Source organism: Oryzias latipes, chromosome 20 (genome assembly GCF_002234675.1).
Source record: "Oryzias latipes chromosome 20, ASM223467v1".
Taxonomy (NCBI): domain Eukaryota; kingdom Metazoa; phylum Chordata; class Actinopteri; order Beloniformes; family Adrianichthyidae; genus Oryzias; species Oryzias latipes.
Window position 1 is genome coordinate 10,564,157 of NC_019878.2, and position 22,772 is coordinate 10,586,928.

Consider the following 22,772-nt stretch of genomic DNA (forward strand, 5'->3'; position numbering starts at 1 on the left):
AGCTCACTAACATTAGCCATAACACTGAATACTCCTGAAAGACTCAGCTTCACTTCTCTCGCGCAACATTTCGACTTTAATCTTGAAACTTCATTTCGACTTTTCGACGACGAGTTTTTTCTCGAAACTTTTTTTCCTCACCGTGGCCCTAAAACTCCGTTGTAGTCATATCACTGCTGCTTTGATCTTTCAACAAAAGCAATTTTACTCTATAAACTTTGCTAGAGTTGTTTTCTAAGACATAGTTTCTGAAGAGCAGCAGGATCTCATTAGAAATTCACCTCTGAGTTGTTGGCGGTACAGAGTATGCCTGCTCCTACTTCCCATCATCCATCTGTTTCTACGCTCTCCCACTAGCTTACAGCCCCTCACACCTCCAATCCAACATTACCGGTGCAACAGAAATACTGGATCTGTAAATCCAGCCGTACAGTTTAGATCCAGATTCCAGCTCAGACAACGATGAACATGGATCTATTTGCAAGTGGATGCATCAGAATGGAGCGGAGCAGGGAGCTGGCGGCCCGGTATATTTTCAATGTCACACATACGATCTTTTTCAGACTGCAGAAATTCCTCTGCACCTTATTCACAACAATTTTAATGAAGAAATACTCAGAGATGCAACTTCAATCTTACTTTTCTTAATATATGTCCTCCATCATGAAAACAATTCCAAAGGAACTTGTTAAACACAATTTTTATTGGAGTGGGTCTCAAAAAAATAAAAAGATTAGACTTTCTTGCCGCTTCATTGAGTTCAGTTAAATACATGTCTTACAGGAATTCTTCCCTCTTTTTAATAGATCCTTGAGATGCCCTACAAAGACAAGGAGCTAAGCATGCTGGTCTTCCTGCCCACTGACATCGAGGACAGCACCACCGGCCTGGAGAAGGTAGGATTGGCCTGCATTTGCACATGGACTCACCAAGAACCCAGCAAAACATGCACAAAGCAGATGTTTGCCTTCTAGCTGGAGAAGGCCCTGACCTACGAGAACTTTATGGAGTGGACTCGCCCAGACATGATGAAAAAGGTGGAGGTCAGGGTGGGCTTCCCTCGCTTCAAGATGGAGCAGAAGTATGACATGAAGAAAGTCCTGGTCAGCATGGGCATGGCGGACGCTTTCGACATGTCAAAGTGTGATTTCTCTGGTGGGTAGCTGGAGCTTCACTGAACCTCAGATGGAACTTGATATGTACCTTAAGCTCATCCTCTGGGAATCTTCTGCCCTTTTCCTCAGGCATGTCTCCAGCCAATGACCTGGTGCTGTCAGAAGTCTTCCACAAGGCTTTTGTGGAGGTCAACGAGGAGGGAACAGAGGCGGCTGCCGCCACCGCCGCGCTCATGATGCTTGGCTGTGCAAAGAATTTTTCCACTGACGTCTTCATCGCTGACCACCCCTTCCTCTTCTTCATCAGACACAACAGCTCCATGAGCATTCTGTTTGCGGGCCGTTACTGCTCCCCTCAGTAAAGTTCCCTTGAGCAAACCACATCTTCATTTTCCATCCGTCAGAGTATGAGCCTTAGTGACGTTGAAGGAATCCTTTAACACTCCAGTTTGGTTCTGTGCCTTTCTACAGATCGATGTTTTGCACTGTCTCATTGTAAAGATGAATCATTATCCCTGCTGCTTTCTTCTACCCTAATCTCCTTATATCTAGTCAAGATTATTGCATTTTACACACATCTATAATAATCCTTTGCACTGTTCTGCTCAACCCAAACCACAGAATTACATGACAAACGCCTCTTTTATGCAATTCCTTGGAACCGTCATGCATCATAAACTGGATTAAAAACATGAATGTATGCAAAGACTTTTGCCAGCTGCCGTGTCACTGTCATGTACTCTTTTACACCTGAAATTAAAGTGTGTGGTTTGCTGAAATGTCTTGTTTTTTGCTTTTTGGGCTTAATATTTTGAGTGAGAAATGAAGGTGAAATCTTTCTTACCCCGTGACAGTGTGAACTGTTTCTGATGGCAAAACCACCAGTGAGATGGAAGATTAAATGTGGGATTGAATCTGGTTTTAGTGTGTGGGCAAACAAGATAGAAATTAATGCTAGTTATGAAACACTTTTGTAAAGGCCACTTTTGTAAAGGCCAGTTTTTTTAATCATTGGGAGCTTGAGGGTCCTGCAGTATCTTAGCTGTTCTTAGAACTGCGCTTTTCTGGACTGAGAGGTCTGAGGTCTTTGTGCTGCAGCCACTCCTCCAGTTTAGCGGTTACCACCCCGAGTTCTCCAACATAACCGACACCACTGTTACCTTCAATTTCAAAGCTTTCTCCATTTCTTCTCTGTGCCCCTGGTATTTCTGCAGTTTCTCATGTTCCTTCTTTCTGAAATTAACTCAATCCACCACAAAGGCTTTTCTTGGATTCTTTACCCAACAAAGATGGCAAGCAACACTGTGGAACTATCCAGCCTTGGATGAAGAACACAAAGACGTACGTGGGTCTATTTGTCTGCAAGTAGATGGATTGAAATGTGGAGCATGTGGCCCGCTGATTGTAGCTTCTACATGACAACTACAAGCTTCTTCAAATGACATTTTTCATCTGCTTTGGATTCATGATTTGAATAAAGAATTACTTAAAAATGCACTTTTAATCTGAATTATCTTTGTCCTCCATCATGAGATAAGCACTAAAAGAACATGTTAAAAACACCAGAACACAATTTACTAGAGGGTGTCTCTAAGTTATTTCCCATATTCTATTTGATTTTGCACATTTCTTTTTTCTGGTCAATATACAATAATAATATTGTGTAAAGAACCAGAAAAAAAGGTGTCTACGCCCTTTCCTGCTTTTAGCCCCTGATCCCCTGGAATTGTGCACGTCCCTGGATCCAGCCTTCACTAGATATTGTTGTTTCTTTTAAAGTTACTCTGAATTAAAAGTGCTTATTATATAAATCTTTGGAAAGAAGGAGCAAATATGTTTGTTTCTATTAGTCTTTTTTGGTTTCCGGAGCTCAAAGATCTTGACTTTTAGGTAACTTATATTGCAGTACCCACACTACGCCACAAGGTGGTGGTAACGACACAACAAATGCGAAGATGCAGCTTTGAAGAAGAAGACAACTTCCGGAAATAATGTTTGAACTCCAACGATGTGCTACTAAAATGTTTTTAAACTTTTAAAACTATCTAAAACAACTCTTAAGCTCAGCAAAATATAAATTTCCAAGGAGGGAAGGACAGTCTGCGGAAATGAATCCTTGACTAACCATCTGGCTGGCGGTTCAACCTGCTAAGCAGGTTTGTTAGCTGCGCGCTCCATGATGATGGAGAGACTTCTGTCTGCGCTGACCGAGAAGCGAGTCCTCTTCCCGGTCTCCTTTGTTGTACGGCTAGCGCTGGTCGTTTATGGAGACTATCAGGACAGGAACATGGTGGTGAAGTATACAGACATCGACTACCACGTGTTCACTGATGCTGCAAGGTTCATCACCGAGGTAACGTTAGCCTTCCTGTTTCCTGACGTCACCACATTATTGTGAATGAGCATTTTTTATCGCGAGATTTGCATGATTAAGCTCAATCATAGGTTTTTATTATAATTTTTAATTATTAATATTATTTTATATTTGTTTTATTAATTGAATACTTTTTCTTTTGCCCTAATAAAAACGAAACATTTTATTAACTAACTGAAAGTTACACGGCTCACATGTAAGATGTATTTCATCCACAGGGTCAGTCTCCATACAACAGGTCAACTTACCGCTACACTCCCCTCCTGGCTTGGCTCCTCACCCCAAACATCTACCTCACCGTTGTATTTGGAAAGCTCCTCTTCATAGTGTGTGATGTGCTGTCCGGGCTCCTCATCTACAAGCTCCTGTGCCTGCGGGGGGTCGGCTGTCAGGTCTGTCCCACTCCTGAAAGACAGCTGTGATCACGTGATGCAGTGGAGAGTCGCTGTCATTTTTAAAGCAGGCATCTTAGAAGTTTCCAAAATTTGTACAATTTTTTTTTTTTTTTGCGCTCCTGACCCAAAAACCCCCTTTTACCCGGACTCAGGAAAGATACATGGAAACGGTGGCTAGTGTCCTCGTGTCATGTGGCTACAGTTAGAGCATCTGGTAGTTCCAGGCGGTTTTTAATCCAAAGATTAAGCAGAACCGACCCTGCTTTGCTTCCGAGATCAGAACTTCTCCTTGCACTTGTTGCAATGCTCAATTCAATTCAGGCGAGGTCTTGCCTGTCCAGGGCATTATAGCTGTAGCGTACGCCCATCATGGGTTGTCTTAATATAATTCAGGGCTTCAAACTCCCCAAAATGCATCATGCCTGAGTTTTGTGCCTGTTGTTATTGCACCAGGAAAGCACACAATCTATCTAGGGGCGATAAAAATCATTCAAAATCAGTATTGACCCAATAACAAATCCGGAGTTGTTTGTACATCAAATGTAAAATCTGACTTTCCTTGCAGGTTTAAACAATAAGTTGGATTGTCGTCATACAATAACAGCTGATAAAATGACCCAAAAGGGACAATTGGCAGAACTGTATACCACATTTGACTACCACATTGTTAAAGGCAGCAGCAGTCAGCTATAGATGTGTGTTGACAGTTGTATACATTCTCATGACCTTAGGTGACTCCATGCTCTCTGTGGCTTTTATTTTTATTTTTATTTTCTTCATTCATAGTTAAAGAGCTAGATCAATTCATGGTTTTTGCACATTGGTTGGTGCTGATTCTGACAGCCATTATGGATCCCTCAGAGCGTCACAAGCTCTGATTCTAAAACATTTTATTATTTGGGAATATTTTACCAAAGATGTTCCCATTGTTTTCAAATAGGTGGGAATAAAACCCTGTTTTTATTGTTTTCTATTGTCAGACTGCACGCTATGTTTCTTCATTGTGGCTTCTCAACCCGCTGCCTATGGGGGTGTCGAGTCGAGGGAACGCCGAGTCGATCCTGTCCGCTCTGGTGCTGGGGACTTTACTCTGTATGGAAGGCAAGCACTCAGTTTTAATGTTTACCCTTTTCAACTCTTTTTGAATTCTAAATAAAGGTTTGAAGTGACTTCATCAACACGTGGTTTGATCCTGTCTCTCAGTCAGGCGCCTGGCCTGGGCTGCCGCGCTGTACGGCCTGTCCGTTCACATGAAGATCTACCCCGTCACGTATGCTCTGCCCATCGCGCTGAGTCTGCGCTCGTCGCACACGGAGACGAATGGAACCACGCAGAGCTGGACCTGGAGGACGCCTGTCGCCTTTGTTGGAAGCTTTTTGAATTCCAAGCTGATCCTCTTTGCAAGTGTGGCGGGAGGAGTTTTTTTCACTCTGACAGCGCTCTTCTACTACATGTCAGTAAAAAACGCAAACACACAACTCAAAGAGACACTCCGATCATCTTTTCATCTATTTTCCCAGTGTTTTTTTACAACAGTTAGAATAAAGAAATACCAATAGGCTTAATGTTCTTCATATATGTTCTCTATCATCAGAAAAACACCACAACAACATGTTAAAACACCAAAAACACAATTTTCATTACAGTGGGTCTTTAAACCCTTCGGATTCAGTATGACTCCTACTACCTTTGTTCTAATAAACACATCCTTATCTTTTCTGTATTTTAACAAATTAACAGATTTCTTCTTTTTGTACATAAAAAGTGCATGAAGGTCTAACAACCGCCCCTTTTGTCGTTTGATCAGGTATGGTTGGGTGTTTCTCCATGAAACGTACTTCTACCATCTGACCAGAAGAGACATCAGACACAACTTCTCCCCGTACTTCTACATGCTCTACCTCACTGCAGGTATTCCAACTCATCATGTTTGACACTACAGCTGTAGATAGACGTTAAAACCCGTCTGTTGTCTCCGGCTGCAGACAGCAGATGGAGCCAGTCGCTCGGCCTGGCAGCTTTCCTCCCCCAGCTGATCCTGCTGTTGGTCTCATCGTGGACTTTTCATCCAGACCTGGCCTTCACCTGTTTCCTACACACAGCCGTATTTGTCTCCTTCAACAAAGTCTGTACTTCTCAGGTGTGTTGCCACCAAAAGGTTATTTTATTTTACTTCTGTTTTTTATTTTATTTTTACAAAGATTGTGACCTCATCAATTCATTTCCTCCTGAACTTCTAAAAGAAATCAAATCTCTTAAAAAAATATTTATTTTTAAACATGTATTGTGATACAATTAAGAAGAGATTTAAAAGAAAATTAAATTGAAATGGGCATAAGTAATGATGTCATGGCTCCTCCACATGTTTGTGTCAAATCAGAATCACTGTGAACATCGTCACCGTTTGGATGTGGAGACATTTTTCTGTATGTGAGATGCAGTTTTTATGAAACTGGCAATGACATGAATGAACAGGCAGGAAGCAGCTGAGAGAAACGCGCTGAAGAACGTTTAGAGCAGAACTAGAAATGACAACATCAGCAGCACAGCTGAGGTAGGATGGGAGGTTGGTGGGTCACTTAGGGCAGATGCTTGTGCACAGGAAGATGGATGAAGATGCTGCTGCCAGAAAAAAAAGAGACATTAATGTAACATTTGCAGCCAGAATGAAGAAAAGTACCTTTTTTCTATGCAGATTTCAACAATTTCCTTTAATCTCTGCAGTACTTCCTGTGGTATCTGTCCCTACTTCCTCTGGTCATCCCACACCTGACTCTGTCAGTGAAACAGGGTCTGGGTCTGCTGCTGCTCTGGTTTGCTGGACAGGTACTTTGTCTTCTTTGATCATCACAACTAAATGTTGTTAATCCTTGATGTCTTGTTCGAGTCTGCCTCCAGTTTAACCCTGGAGAGCCCAAGGGCAACTTTCTTCTGTGCTTTTCAACTTTATTTGACCTTTTCTTGTTGATCATTCAGAGAATTAGCAATCAAAATCAGCCAAAACAAAACAAATAAAGAAAATTAAGAAAATGGGGGTGGGGTAATTATTTTATAACAAAATATATAATTTTAAAAAAATAAAATAAAATTGAATTAAAAATATTTAAAAAATAAAAAATGGAAAAATATTAAGTTAAAAAAATTGTAAAACAAAATAGAATAAAATTTAAAAAATTAGACATAATTAGACATAAATATATATTGAAAAAAGGAAAATTTGAAGAGATACAAAACAAAAAAGAAAATGAAATAAAAAACTCTCCTAATTTGACTGTGGGTTCTCCAAGGTTGAATTTGATATTCTTGGAGGATATTAATATATTTTTTCAAATTTATAAAATATAAATAGAAAAGAGTGGATTTTCAGTTGCAGACATTACAGAACTCATTACAGGAGTCAGAATGTTAATTGTTTTACATTTGTTGTCTCGTTGAAAGCAGCTTACAGTGTGTGAATATATTTTACATCTTAATAATTTAAATGATAACAATTTTAGAAGTTTTTTCATCATTACCGGTATATTAAAAAAAAGTAAAATCTAAACTTTGTGAGAAACAGCTTTCATAATTCTTCATCTGACGTGTTTTTCTGCGGTCCTGATGAAAGCAGCAGCTGCAGACATGTATAAAAAAAGAGATTTCCTGTGAAAAAATGAATGTTTTAGAATTTAAATTGATACTTTTAGGTTCCAGCCTTTTTGAATTTTCATTTTTTATTATTAAATTAGGTGTAAAATAATAATTCTTGAATATTTAAATGTAGTTTTTGTATAGTTATTCCTGTGTTCCTACTGCCTTTAATGTTGTAATTTATAGCAATAATGGCCACAGAGATAAATCAGTTGATAGGATGAATCATCTTCTGTATTTTTTGGGTAAAAACTGATTCCATTCCACTTATTTAATGCCATCTCCCCCCTGCAGGCTGTCTGGTTGGCTCCAGCTTACTTCCTAGAGTTTGAGGGCTACAACACATTCTTCCTGATCTGGTTGGCTGGATTATTCTTCTTGGTCATCAACTCCTTCATCCTAGTTCAGATCATAGCTCACTACAGATCCAGAAAGTCTCTGGAGCGGCAGAAGGCGGAGTGACCCTTTTTCAGGGATTTAAATCTCCCAGTTTCACCTTGAAGACCAAAAGAATCGTCTCCCCAAGAACCTGATAGTCTCCGTTTCCGACTGTCTTGCTTTCCTGGGTTGTAAAATCGGCAGCACTCGTCAGATCAGCCGCTTTAGCGAGACACATGCCTCGTTTGGATTAACAGTTATCCTGAGTTAAACCCACAGATTAAATGCTTGTCATCGCAGGTCAGAGCACTTAAATCCACAGCAGCACTAGTGCAGCAAAAAACTGCTGTTGCATTAATATCTTTTCATTTTTTCCTCTTGGAGATGGAAAGTGTGAAGCGTGCATCACCTGTGGTCGACAGGCACAATGAAGCAGATGTTCCCAATTTCAGCACCAAAATCGCAGCTTCCCTGCAGTTCTGCTGAAGCACTTCCAGCCAACTATGAACTGTTTCAGTGTTGAGGTTTTTTTTGAGCGGGTATCATGTTTGTGAGTTGTGAAGGTAGCTGTATCTCGTTTCTCAATAAAAAAAAAGACTTTTTTTTAAAACCACAGTGTAATCTCATTAATCGGTTAAATACATGTAATCCCAACGGTTCCAGTGCATTTGAACTTTTCCAATCAAAGCTACAACTCGCTTGCGGCTTGCAGTGTGTGCCTGCGACCAGCAGAATGAAGCATCCATCAGCAGACGGCAGCAGTTCCAGTCTGTGCCCTCGCGTAACCCTCCCAGATTAACCAGCCAACTGGACCACAAAACACAATCCAAAGCAAATGAGAGAAACCAGAGGTTCCTTATAATCTCACTTCTTTCTGTCCCTAATCTCGTGGAAATTATTAGAGCGTTCATTTCAGTCTAGCGGTCTGATCTTGCTGGATTACATGGAAGTGCGCAGCGTCTGAAGGGTTTGTTTTGCAAACTGAAGGCGCGCTGTAGGTGAACATGGATTTTCTGTCAACCTCAAACGGCGTGAGTGCATGATTCACCGTTAGCCGTGGCCTAAAGAGCCAGTTTATGAATCACTGAGTTCCTAACCTTTCAGACGGTTAGTTTCCCTCAGGGACAAACATAAGCCAACACTGCTGTGGATTTCACCACATTCACAAGATTAGCTGTAAAATCTGCAGGAGCAGAAATGATGAGGAAGATGTGGAATGGTACAATAGTGTTGTTCACTTGTTTTCTTATGGCAGAACTATTAATATCGACATCATTTGATATAGATGTGGAAGAAATCAAGTATTGATGCTATTTATTTACTGTCATATGACCAGAAAGTACAAAATGTGGTGCCATATGTTTGGATTATTCAAAGATGTTTTACAGTTAAAAACATGTATTTTGATTTATTTTCTTTTTGGATTAGGGCGGGGGCTGCATCCTTTACCATTTACAGGCCATTTGGATACATTTTTACTGATGATGACCCAGTAGGAGCCACAAAGTCTTAGTTCACCCTATAGAAAAAATAAGACACTAATTTGTTTTTATGTTAGTGTTGCTAATATGATTAATTGACTATTGTTTTTTTTGGCATAAATAAAAATAAAACATAAACATAGAGAAAAATGACCTTTTTCCAAAAAAGAAACCATGTGTATAAAAGTTTATATCTTCTCCTGACTTCCTTTCAAAATAAAATACACCTGTGTCATGTAGGATCATCTCAATGCAAAAAATGTAATACTGTAGGTAGTGTGATGTCAGAAGTGAAGAAAAAAAATTATATATGCATCTCAGCCAGAAATACATTAATCTAACCAACTAAAATTACATTTAATGACCTGTATGATATTTTTTAACCATAAGGTGCTCCTGAAATCCTTGAATCTGTTCAAAAATAGAAAATCTGCCTTACAATACGGTGTGCCTTTAGTAGGTATCCTGATTGTGCTTATTCATCTCCAACTGGTGGTAGTGGTGGTGGTACACGGCGCTCAAAAATCTGACAAAACATTTTAGTCTGGATTTGTTAGACGATGAACCGAAACCTTTGATGGATTGTTGAAACATTATGGATACTGTGGTCAGGAGTCTTGCAGAGCGATGTGTTTTTGTTTGTTTGTTTTTCACTTTACGATCTTCATTACTTTTTAATTTGCATTTACCGTAGTTTCAAAAGATAAAAATTAATTTTCTTGAACTACAGAGCCAAAATAGAGAGGTCAAAGAGCCACATGCTCCTCTGGAACCTCAGGCTGACCCGACCCTGGAGCAACAAAAAAACTCCTGTAAATTGTTTTAAAAACATTCTAGAGATGATCAAATTTCTCAAAAACTAGGCAAAATATCCTCACACATACAAAAACCTGAAATTAAATGCTTCCCAAAGGGGAGGTTAAAATAAGGCAAACATAAAAACAAAGAAAAGGTCAAATAAAGTTGTGCATATGCATGATCACATGTTCATGCATGCAGATGCTCTCTTTCTGGTCCAGAGAAAGTGTTAATGACGAGCGGTGCGTGCATTTTGCATGTTACAAAGAAAGCACGACATGATTGGCTTCTTTCTATGTAATAAAAAGTCTAAAAAGTTTACTAAATGAGGAGGTGTACATATTGCACAAATTCAAATTAATCACACCTTTTACCCCTGCAGGTTTAAATGCAGTGTCTTAACCATAAATGAAGGTGCAGAAAATCTAGCTAAACTAGAAAAGTCATCTTTTTATGTCAAGAATTGATCAAAATTTAATTTAAGAAGGATTTTTTCTGTTTCAGAGTCAAAATATAGTCATTTGATAAAGGACTTCATAACAACAGAATTTAGTACAGTAACTTAAGGTTGATAACAATTTGGGAAAATGTTTGTTGTCAATACTAATAAATGGTCATTAGGGTTTTTAAATGCTGGTACCTGATGTGCAGACTAAGCAGTGTCATTCCTGATATACAATTTGAACCCAAATCCTCCGATTTAAATCTGTAATCCAATCGTAATATAAGAAAATATGCATTTTATTTTAAATTTACAATAAATCTCCATTCATGTTTTTTTTTCCTATTCTTTTGCCTATTTGACTGCAGAACGTCCCATGACTTTGACTAACATTAGCTCCATTTGGTGTTAACTTGATATATGAGACCTCACATGCACGTGGACAAATGTACGTAAACACTTGCAATAATCTTAATTAGTCAAATCCCTGCACTAACTGATCCTCGCACAGCCAGTAATGCCCTGTAAGCTACACGCTAAGTGCAGCGAAACAAAAACAGACTTCTGGGAGGGATTAGAGGAAGAAGTGATGAGAGTGGAGCTGGCAGTCGGCGACAGACTTATTCCTCTATATTAAAGCTGATGGCTGTGTGGATGTATGGAGTATTTGCGGTGCAAAGCCAGGGATCTTTTTCGTTCTTAAAGAGGGCAGGCAAAGGTCAGAGTTCAGCTCAACCAAAGTATCAGCAGCACAAAAGCATCTTAATGTCTTACTAGAAAAATACACAGAGAAAAAAAAGATACAAATGAAGTTAAAACATTTCATTTAAAATAAAACTAAATGATTTTAATGAGTTTTTCACAAATCTGTTTGCTGAATCAACACATATTTTGTCTTTTGAAGCCTTTTCATTTTGAAATTAAACACATTTTTTACATCATATATGGTAGTTGTATATGTTTAAAAAAAATGCTGATCACGACCCAAGTTTAACCCCTTCACGGCATCTGTGCCAATTTGCAACGTACCAGTTAATCCAGGACTTCACTTAATTTGGCATCACCTTGAAAGAAAAAAACAATGACGAATAATTTCTCACATGATAAAGTCTGGCTTGAAGGGGTTCATGCAGGGGGTTAACAGGGGGTCCATGAACAGGAGTTGGGTTTAAGTGTAAGAAATCTGCTCAAGGAAATAGGATTTTCAAGCGGGAAAGCCAAATGTGATCAATCTTTCCTGCCTCTTGTAAACAGACAGAACTAGATTAAAACGGTTTAAGAAAACGTGCCGCAGACTGTGGAGTTTTGGATTAATGCACTGCAAAAGGAGTCCATTTGACATAGGTCAAAAATTCTTACTCCATTGGTTGATTTTCTTTTACTACACAAAAAAAAATCTGCAAATGGGGTCAGAAAATGGTCTCACCGATAATTCATATTACAGAAATTCTACTTACGGAGAAATGTTTTTCAAACTAACATTATTTTACTATTGAAAAACTTTATTAATATTATTTTTCTAGCATGACGGAAAATAAGTCAATTTTCTTTAAACAAAAGTTCTCTTCGCTGTCTTAAAATTAAATCTTTGCAGTGTGTTTTACTCAAACAAAAGATTTTTAGGAATGTATATTCTGAAAATAACTGTTCAATGGTGAATTGATTTTAGGCAAATGTCCACAGGCAAACTGCTTTTAAGGAATGAAAAACAAGTGGCTTAGTTAAACTTTAGATAAAATTTAATTGAAACAATTTGACTTTGAAATATTATTTATTTGCTCTTTTCTTTGCATTCTCTGGAAATCCTGTAGAGAAGCTTTAAAACAGCCACTCCAAAGAAAATTTGGTCATGTTCTTGCAGTATTTTTCTGAAAATGGAGGATGGAAGATATATCTAAAGAAAATTCGGCTAAAAATGGCATTTTTTAGTTTTCCTTCATTCAAATCATTGTGAATTAGGAGCAGACAAAAATACAGTTTGAAACAGTGTGAAGATTTGGCAGGATCCACAACAACATGCCGCTAGCTCTCCTTTCCGCTCCGCTCCATTCCATCCATCCACTTGAAGACGAATAGATCCATGAATGTCTTTGTTATCCTGTTTTGAGCTGGAATCTGGATCCAAACTGCTGAGAAAATCTCATCTCAGTCTTTAAACTATAATTGAGAAAAGTGTATTTTTGTTCTCCAAAAGAAGCACCACAAAACACAACCACAGCTTCCACCTGTTGATGCATCAAAAAATCTGACATTCTTTGTTTGTTTGAACCTACAGCCACATTGCCATGGAAAGAAATTAGCTCCTCCACATGTTTCCTCTCCCAGTAACTTGATGACAACAGCCCCATTGGATAATGGGGCCGGAATAATGGCAGGCCTCCTGGCTGGATGAACAGTCTTGTGGACAGTCAGGGCATTAAGGAACCCGAAACATCCTCCAAACCTTTTAAACAAATTCTGGCAAAGACTGGCAACATTTACAATGTCTTGAAAAGTCTACCTGACAGCTTCAGCCACTTTCGTCTTAAAGATCCACTCTGATGAAAATTGTGTTTTTATTCTTGTGGCATTTTTTTGATCATGGAGGACATATATAGAGAAAATGAAGATTAAAATAGCATTAGTGGGCATTTATTCAAATTGTAGTGAATCAGGAGCAGATGAAAAAATATTGGAAAAACAGCTTATTTGTAACATAGAGATATGTTCCCTGTGTCATGTCTCGTCAGTCTTATGTTTTGTCCTGAGTTGGACACTTTAGGTCAATGTCTGCCACTTGTGTTTTCTTGTGTTGCACTTCCTGTTTTATTTTGAAACACTAACTCTCCTCTCATCTCAGGCCTTGTTACTTCCTGCCCTGGTGTGTTTCCCTACAGGTGTGACTGTCTAATCCTCCCTGATTGTTTCCACCTGTGATTCCCTCCCTCATGTCTTAAATAGTCTGAGTCTCCCTTTGTCCCGTCCCAGTGTCTTGGTCTTATCCCTCGCCACAGAAAAAAACCTTTATGTGAGCCTAAAAGCTCTAAACGCTGCATCTGAGTCCAGCCCTGAGTTCTGTCCTGACACCCTGCTCCGTTCCACTCATGAGACAACTAGGTACGTCTGTGTTTTCCTCGTCTGAGCTGGCATCTGGCTCAAAACTTTACAGCTGGATAGCTCCGATATTGCTCGCCATTTTTGTTGCACTGGTAATATTCTTTTGGGGGTGTGAGGGGCTGTAAACTAGCAGGAAACACATAAATAGAGCTATCAGCATTAAGGAGGGGAAGTGCGGGTGGGGTTGCTCCTTGCCAACGGTCTCGGCCACCCATAACTCAGAGAAAAATTTCCAGTGGACTACTGCCGCTCTGCAGAAACTATGTCCTAGAAAATGACAAAAATATTTTTGTTTTTTTGGCTAAAAATGGCATAATCATAATACTATTAGCAAATGCATCAAGTTCAACAATTTCTGCCAGCACTATTTTTTTTTTCTTTTAGCATTACACTGTCACATGAGTTGTTTGTCACTGAAATTTTTATGGTCACACAATTTTTAAACAGTGGTGGTCAACAACAATGGCAACTTTTAGAACGTGTGTGCATTTGTGACTCGGAGTGTGTGCAATTCTGAATTATGAGACTGTTCTGGCCTCATATAGAACAGCCACCGCAAATTAAAGTTACACCAAAGATGAGAACCAGGCATAGCTGTCGTGTAATTAAATGTTCAGGAGCGGCTTCAAACCACACCTGCTAAGTGAACATTATCTGACTGCCAGGGTAAGGCAGACCTTAAGGTCTCCAGAGAATCTCACCACAGCTTTTAGCTTCCATGTCTTCCTCCTTCTGCGTCCTCGATGGCCACTGCATTTCTTACACATACCAGCGCTCCCCTGGCCGTGTCCACTGTCCCAGATGGCAGTGAGGGATGTGCGTCAAGTTTCCCGGATCGTGTGAAAGAGCTGTCATGCCGGCATGGCAGCACATTAATCATACAGGGAATGTGGCCGTAGACACTCCGGATCCTGTTCTGCTTATGTATTATTAACTGAGACCAATCTGATAGGATGAATCTGCGTTTGGTAAATGCGAAAAATTCAACAGCTTCTAAAAGGAACAATAAAGACTGAGTCCTGTTGGATCTTAGAGAGCAGAAGGTCTTTTTCTCCAGGGACTGACCGTGCACGGATGCATTTCTGTTGACAAAAGATCAATACTACACTCAGATCCAACATATAAAGAAGGTCTTTAATAGATAAGTCCCATTTGCAAAAGAAAAACAAGTAGAAACATTGGAAGACGCCGCTTATTTACACTGTGTTTGCTATCTTCCTTCATGAGTTCAACTTTATTAAAAAGATATTGAGGAGGGAAAAAAGCCATTTATATTTGTTAGTAAAACAGAGAAGCCTTAAAAACTGTACTTTTTAAATTAGACACCTTTTGCCTTTTATAATAAATACAAATAAACATTTACCGACTTGAGCACAAACACACAAAAAAGACAAATCTAGAACAGTGACACTGTACAGTTGTGCGTGTTGAAGCCTTTCTGGGTACTAAGCCAAAGATCTTCAACTGAACTGTTCCCAGTAGTGCAATTTAGAAGCTACAACAGTGGCTTCACAGAACCAAGACTTTTCTGTGCTTTCAACTCATGTGCAAAAATACTGACGAAAAGACAAAAAGTGTTAAACACATGAGAAGTGGAGGTTTAATTCAAAAGAAATGTGGTGAGGCTGTGCTTGAACTGAGATGGATTGATCTGGTCTTGTGCCATAATTGAATCAGTAAAAAATCACAAAGAATAAAAATTAAAATGATCTGTTTGAACAAGGGTTTTGATAAGCAAAGTTCTGAGTTGACAAATCTTCAGAAATTACATTTTTGAACGGTAAAACAACAACAAAAAAGGCAGACTTTTTCCTGGAGTTTTGTAAGTTTACAGAAAATTGTCTCATGCATAAAAATCTTCAAAAACAATGAGTTTTTGGCCTTCGCCCAAAAGTGGCCGGGATAGGCTCCGGCAGCCCCGTGACCCCGAAAGGGAAAAACGGTTAGGAAAATGAAAGGTGAACAATAAAAAAAGGGAAGATCCAACTTCCTGACATTTTGTTTGTTGCAGGGCAGTTAAACAAAAAATCGTCAGCTTGTATAACTGACTATATGACTGTAAAACTTTTTATTTTGTATTGTTGTGCAGAAATGTCATTCATTTTTAAATTTGTTTACAAGTTAATAAAGTTCTAGTTGAATCTATTTGAGGTATAGCCTCATTGGCTGTGTCCGAATTCCTTCACTACTCACTACATAGTGCACTATATAGTGCGTTCGCCATTTTGTAGTGCTGTCACAATCTATTATTTCAAAATCCAGTGCCCTACAAATTTCCCAGAAGTCTCTGAAAAAAAATCCAGTGTGCATTGCTGCTCACTAGATTGGCGAATATAGACCACAATGCATTGCTTTTGAACAACTTTTGCCAAAAAATGTGCTTAATTTTTTTTTTAATTAACCATCAACATTTTTACCATCAGAACACAGTTGAATTAATAGTTGTAAAATGCTCGTAGTGATTAGATTTTCACTTCATGAAATCATTGACGTGATATTTTCTGTTTGGAAAAAAAAAAAGTAGTGAGCAATCATCATAAATGACTGACCTCTTTATTTTTGCTTAATCTGTGAATGTAACGCAATTCCAAATCATTAACCTACCACCACCATGCCTCCCAAATGAAAGAAGGCCTTTGTGCTGAAATGCCTTTGTTTTTCACAGAAAAAAAGACTGTTACTGTAGTCAAACATCTGAAAAGTCGGGGAAAAAAAGACCAACCGACTTCTGTGTTTTTGAACGTTGAGTCAAAGCCCAGAACTGACTTCTTTCTCCGTAAACCCTTAAATGCCTGAGACCCAAAACCATCAAAACATAAAGCAAAAGATCTCACATTTGCTGACGATCTGTCCATTTTATGCTTTTGATTGTCACAACCTGCTGTCATTCACTTTGGTCCAAAACCAGGGGCGGAGCTACAGGGGGAGCTGCTGCCCACCCTGCACAAAGCTTGCCCCCCCCCCTTCCCTGCCTTCACTCACCAGGAGCCTACCTATCGGCAGCCGTGTGACCCTGTAAGGGTTCAAACGGATTTAGAAAATAAATGAATGAATAATTTGTAATGACCTTCCACTCTTGTTTGCCACCCATCCAAAGTCTTCTGCCCCTCCATATGAAATGCTTTCGCTCCACCACTGTCTAGAACCTTCCTACTTCTAGGTTATAACTTTGCAGAAATAATGACATGGTATAATATGCCATGTGTTTTCTGTTATATTTGCCTTGGACTTAAAAGAGGAGGCACTTCCTTTATCACATTGATCTGCCCATAATCTAATCTGCACCAGTTTGAATAAAAGTTAAAAGGATCTCTATTTACACCAGGAGTTGACACAACCTCTCAGTAAAACCTCATTCTGGGAAATCCGATTTCTAAACAACAAAACCCAAATTGTTTTGATAGGTGAAGAAAAAGTAAGTCTTGGAAGTGAGTGACAGCGTTTTTTTCACTCCTTCAAATATTTTCTTTAGATTGAAGGACCACACTTGGAAAATCTTGGGAAGCAGGTAAGGGTGTAAAAAAACCACATAAACACTATCAGTTCTCTTTTTTTTGATTAATATCGTAGTAAATTTGTTTGTCAGAAAGAAAGGCCAAAAAAAAAAAGACGTCTTCAAAAATAATTAGGTATCAAAATTGACCTATTGTTGATCAAAATCTGCGGTGCGCTTAACAAATACGTTTTAATTCTTTGCAAACATGTTCATTTAGAACGTACATAGACATGCAATTTTCAGGCAGCATGTAGAAAACTTAAGGTTTAAAAAATATTTTCTGAAATGTCATGTGATCTAAGAGGTATACAGAAATAAGAGCAACCATAAATGGGGTTTATAAAACCGAAAAACAATTTAAATAACATTAAAACTTGTACATTTTGAAAAATGTTGGCTTGTTTATTATTGAATTGTAGTTGCAAATTTTATAAAAAGATAATTTCAAGTGTGAACATTGTTGCAGCAGTAGTTTTCGGAAGTGAAATGTAAAACTGTTGTTACCAACATAAATATAAAACCCCTCCTTTAATTCAAAAATTGATTTTTTATGTGTTGAAGGATATATTTTGTATGTATTTTTTTATGTAATTGGTTTATTTTAGTTTTAGCCTCATTTAAATAATGAAACAATAGACTTCATTTAAAAAGTCAGTTATTTAAAGAAGTTTCATTTTTTGTTACTGGTTTTTAACTTCAGATTTACAATGTTTAATGCTAGATTTTATTTTATTTTTTATTTATCTGAACAATAGCTCTTTTTTAAAACCTTTTTAATTATTTATTACCATGAGATTAACGCACATTCTTTAAAACTAACCTGGAATTCCCAAATTTTGCAGTTCCTCAAATGGCCACTGGGGGGCTGGTTTGAGACATTTGCCTTTAATGCTGATGCTAAAAAGCTGAATTTATGATCTGATCGCTTACAAAAACAGTTTTGATGTTTATTGTTTTCAATTTACAACAGACATGGGGGAGAGGGGGTTAATAGTTTGATTTACTGGAGGCATTTCATTTATTAGCAGGTGGGTGGAGCTAACACTCAACTAAACTCATAATATACTTTGTCCCCCCTACTCACTGATGCTATGGAACGCATTGGTGTTTGATAAGATAATATATATTTAATTCACATTATCTTTGATTAAGGCCAAGGTTAAATAAGAGATTTTTTAATAGAGTTTCTAGGTAACAAATTACTCTTGAGTGTGGAATATTTGATTGTTTTATCTTTTAAGAAGTGTCACAATTTTTTTTGCTTCCTTCGAAGTCCTCTTGTCGTCTTTTTAGTCATTTAACAGTCAATAACATTTTAAAAGGAATTTGTTCTCTTAGACGTGGAAGTGTTATTTTTGGAAGCTAATCTAATTTTGCTAACATTGACTGCCATGTGCATAAAAAAAAGCTCAAATTGGTGAATAAGTCACTTCCTACAATGTTATTACCCCATGAAAGTCTGCCTAATCTTTAACTGAAAGCTAATTAAACACCGTGCTGGTAGACAAACCCAAAAGTGCTTGCAATAATCTAATTCTGCGTACCGTGAAAAAATAAATCTTATCCATAAACCGGACAATATGTAGTATTTCTGATTGTCAGAAGAACAACATCTGAACCTGAGCCTCGGGGAAACATTTTCTTGGTCTTGAAAATCCTGGGAAACGTCCCGATCAAAAGCTTTTATCCGTTTATGCATGTGAAAATGATGGGACAAAGCATTTTAATGCACATTGATTTGTTTGTATATCGAACATGTGTGACGGGGAGATAAAAAGGTGATGCATTCCTTGGGGTAAGGTAACTTTATTGTTACCTTAAGGTATTGTAAGGGGTGTTGCCCTTTAAAAGGAGAGAATTAAAAAATCTCTTTAGATTAAAAAATAAAAAACAGCTATTTTAACTATATTTAATTGAATCCATTCATGACTGAATTCAACATCCTCCAATTCTCCCCTCTCCCTCCCAAAACCAACTTTTCTTGATTGTCATGGCGGGTTTTCACAAAACTAGTGTTTTTAAAGGTGAAGATTGTATTAGTTAAATCAGTGATCTTACATTGAAAACAAGAGAAAAGCATTTTTTTGTCAAATCGATTAAAGAACTGACAATTGTAGGACATTTAATTAACTTCATGAGCCAATTAATACTGGATTTTTTAAATAAAGATTTATCTTTATAAAAACGTTTTTTTTAAACTCTGTATTCTTTGTCCATAGACAATCTTAAAAAACCTTTTTAAAGAAAAAAAAACACAAACTGCTTTTCTAAGTATGTTACCAAGAAAGTCACACTTTAAATTACATTATATGGACGTCAAAGGGTTAAATAAAATAAGAAAAAAACAATGTCTCGTAGAAGCTGATGTTGGTACACGTGTGTGAACACACACAAATAAGGTTGCTGGTCAGTTTGCTAAAGCCATTGACAGAAAAATAAGAGCTCTTGTATTCTTGCTTTTGTCCTCCATGAGATAGAAGAGTGTTGAAGAGTTATAGGCAGAGTGATGAAAACTGTAAATAAAAACAAGTGTTGAAACATGGATTATTCCAGATATGCAAACTGAGAACGACGAAAACACGACAGATGCCAAGTCAGTTAAAGCCTTGTCCGCTTTGACCCCATGCAGAGAAGCATCGGCTGTGTGTTGTCTGATTGCTCCTATGGCATGTACATGTAGGGGCTGGACCGCTGGTGCCCCGTGCTCATCACACACGGCATAACGTTCCTTGCTCCAACCATGATGGAGTGGTTTATGTCAGGACCGCTGTCAGACCACGGCGGAGAGTCCATGGGCTCCCGCTTGATTGAATGGATCCGACCATGACCTTTGAACTCATAGGTGCCGTGCTTGTTGTAGTCTGGGTGCATGTAGCTCTTGTTGGGGTTTTGTGGGTAGATGTGGGGGTCCATGTGGTTGACTGATTGGTTGTTGCATAGAGAATCTGAGTGGGAGAGTCTTTGGGGACTGAAGTGGCTGGAGTCACTCAAGTCTTTGTCAGATTTTAAGAGGCGTGCAGCTGTGCCGCCGCCATTGTTGACTGCATAGTTTGGATAATTGCTGTGGTTGTACGGAGGGCTGATTCCCACTTTTCCCCGCTGACACGGCGAATACTGCTGGTCATAGTAATCTGCTTCTGATTTAAGTTGCAAGCCAGAGTTTGGGTCATAAAAGCCGTTGCCATAGCGCCGGTCAATGGGTACTTGGTCGCGGGTTGCCCAGGTTTGCCCATAAACATCGCATCCGTTCTCAGAGTCTGAGTCCTGCTCCACCTTGATGGGCTGCATTGCAGGCATCAGATGTTGGTCGTAGCACTCTGCGTAGTCGCCCTCGCTCTTCACCAGGTCTACGCAGAAGGCGTCTGGATCTGTCGGGAGCTGGACATTCTCGTAGAGCTTGGAGATGAAGACCTCGTTGCTTCTACCGTTGTGACAGCTCGGAGAATAACGATAAGGCCTCCCATACTGACTGGCCCTGTTCAAGCGGTTCGTGGGGATGCAGCCCTGAGCCCCTCTTAGAGGACCAGAGTTCTGCTGCAAGGGCCAGCCTCCACCCATACCGGCATGGAGACCTTTATGAGCCGCCATGGAGGACTTGCAGTAGTTGAGGGGCTCCTCCTGGTTAAGGTAGCCATCAGGGTGGTATTTGTGATTGTCTTTGCAGACGGCATTCCAGGAAGCATGGTGGCCTCGCTGGCTAGCCCCCATATTGGGACAGGAGAGGAGAACAGGGTCAGAAATGTCACCCATCCCTCCGTTTAAGGAGTGCCTCCGCAGGTGCTCTCCACGGTCACTGTGAGGACTGTAGATGGGGTAGGAGAAAGAAAAAAAGACCATTAAGTTACAAAACAAATAAAAATGTGTTTATTGGGACAGTGCTATCAAAACCCCACTGTCCTAACGTCCATGACAGATGAATTACTCAGGTAAATAGACTTGAAACTTTTCTATACAGTAACCCTAAATATCTCAACTCCTACATGTTTCATTTGTCTTCAGCATATCTTAGATTTAGAAATAAGTTGAAAAAATTCTTTAAGGATATTCAAGTTCATTTATATCAAAGGCTGGGCATCTAATTAAGATTTATTTTTGAGAAAATGTGTTTTGTCCCCTCAGGATCCTGCTCCCCTTTTAAAGCCAGCTGGATTTAGCCAACTCCACTATGGGGTGCAGGTAGACTATCATATCCTATCAGCTCATCCATCCATATATTTGTCTTTTCCTTTGATTTATTTCATATGTATTATAGGTTTTATGTTGAATGCTCTTCCTCTGCATTTACCAGGCTTGGGACAGGCGAAAGCAGGACACTCGTTTCTGCCCTGTTGAGACTGCATTTATTTTTTTATTTGTATGTTCGTCTACCTAATTGTCCATCTATCTGTCCGTTCATCCTTGTTTTTTTTTAATCTATTTTATTTCTGTCTATCCCCCCCCCCCCATTTTTCTTTTGTATTTTGTTCTTTTTTTGTTCTTTAGTTAGTGTGTGTGTGTTTGTGTGTGTGTGGGGGGGGGGGGCAGCTGGCTAAAGGGAGCTTGTTCCCAAAAAAATAACAATTTCTTCAGTTGTACTGAGCTGTTTTGGTTTTCCAACTTCCGACTTGGCTCAACAAGCCGCAAAACCTGTTTGAAGGCTGTTGCTACCAAAAGTGGGAGAACGATGAATTTGTTCTAACACCTGAAACAGAGGTGGAAGAAGTGCTGCTGTCTACCAGATGCTATCTCACAAAACACCTGCTGCACTGTTTCACAAACATTTTTAAAGCTTGCATCTAGTTGCACTTTGAGTTCATGTCAACTCCCAAAGGAGATGTTAAAATAAAGTTTTTTTTAAAAAGAGAGTAAAGGGAAGGAGGGGAAAGAATCAAATTTGTTATGAAAAAAATGTGAGATTTTATTTGTGTAGCACTTCACCGACTTCCTACACCTATCTTTGTTAAGGATTTTTCTTTTTTTAGAACATATTTTTTAACTTTTCCTGTACAGCAGCCAAGCAAGCAGATGAATGATGTGAAGAAGGTGGAGGACTTCAACCAATCAGCTTGGTTTTGCTCTTACCTTTGATCCATTGCAGAGATAACCCCTCCTCCCTTGTTCTTTCCCCGCATTAAAATGTTTTTCACTTTCATCTCAGAGATGGGGGGCAGCAAAAGAGGTACAGCGATGCAGAACAGAGCCAGCTGGGGAGGCACTAACACGCCAGAGGCTGTCTTCTTTTTCTGACCATGGAGAAACTTTAACCGACCCTGGAACTGCATGGTCTGGAGCAGAGAAGAGAACACAGGACTGCATGTGATCATGTGCAGATGCTTTTCTTGCTTTGTTAGCGTTCTGTTGGTTTACTGATAACCCGAATGTTTGACCTGCTCCTTTATGGCTTTTCACTGCAAAAGAGGAGGCTGTAACGTCTGATCGGCACAGATGCTCTCAAGTCCTGCTTTGTCTCAAGTCTTGAAACTGAAGCTACGTTCACAGCGCCCATTCAAGTGACCACTTTCACTTTCACTAAATGCGCATTTCGGGCTTCCGCATTCAAAACTCTCGCATTCACGCGAAGCTACGCT

General features: G+C 39.1%; 3 protein-coding genes across 6 annotated transcripts in view; 2 read left to right on the forward strand and 1 right to left on the reverse strand.

Moving 5' to 3' along the window:
- Positions 1-1,894, forward strand: part of LOC111946616 (leukocyte elastase inhibitor-like) — a 33,194-nt gene extending 31,300 nt beyond the window's left edge. For all 3 annotated transcript variants that reach the window (XM_023950110.1, XM_023950109.1, XM_023950111.1), the window contains 3 exons: positions 807-896; positions 975-1,155; positions 1,245-1,894. In XM_023950110.1, coding sequence (XP_023805878.1) covers positions 807-896; positions 975-1,155; positions 1,245-1,477 — 504 coding nt within the window. In that variant the 3' untranslated portion in view covers positions 1,478-1,894. The remainder of the gene's footprint in view (positions 1-806; positions 897-974; positions 1,156-1,244) is intronic.
- Positions 1,895-3,049: 1,155 nt separating this feature from the next.
- pigm (phosphatidylinositol glycan anchor biosynthesis class M) lies at positions 3,050-8,098 on the forward strand. Its single transcript, XM_004080921.4, has 8 exons — positions 3,050-3,468; positions 3,708-3,881; positions 4,865-4,985; positions 5,088-5,337; positions 5,692-5,795; positions 5,870-6,024; positions 6,609-6,710; positions 7,809-8,098. The coding sequence occupies exons 1-8, from the start codon at positions 3,292-3,294 to the stop codon at positions 7,974-7,976; spliced, it is 1,251 nt and encodes a 416-aa protein (XP_004080969.1). The 5' UTR covers positions 3,050-3,291; the 3' UTR covers positions 7,977-8,098.
- Positions 8,099-14,087: 5,989 nt separating this feature from the next.
- Positions 14,088-22,772, reverse strand: part of ahrr (aryl-hydrocarbon receptor repressor) — a 74,169-nt gene continuing 65,484 nt past the window's right edge. For both annotated transcript variants that reach the window (XM_011488762.3, XM_020712571.2), the window contains exons 8-9: positions 22,267-22,469; positions 14,088-21,007 (exon numbers count right to left, since the gene is read on the reverse strand). In XM_011488762.3, coding sequence (XP_011487064.2) covers positions 19,867-21,007; positions 22,267-22,469 — 1,344 coding nt within the window. In that variant the 3' untranslated portion in view covers positions 14,088-19,866. The remainder of the gene's footprint in view (positions 21,008-22,266; positions 22,470-22,772) is intronic.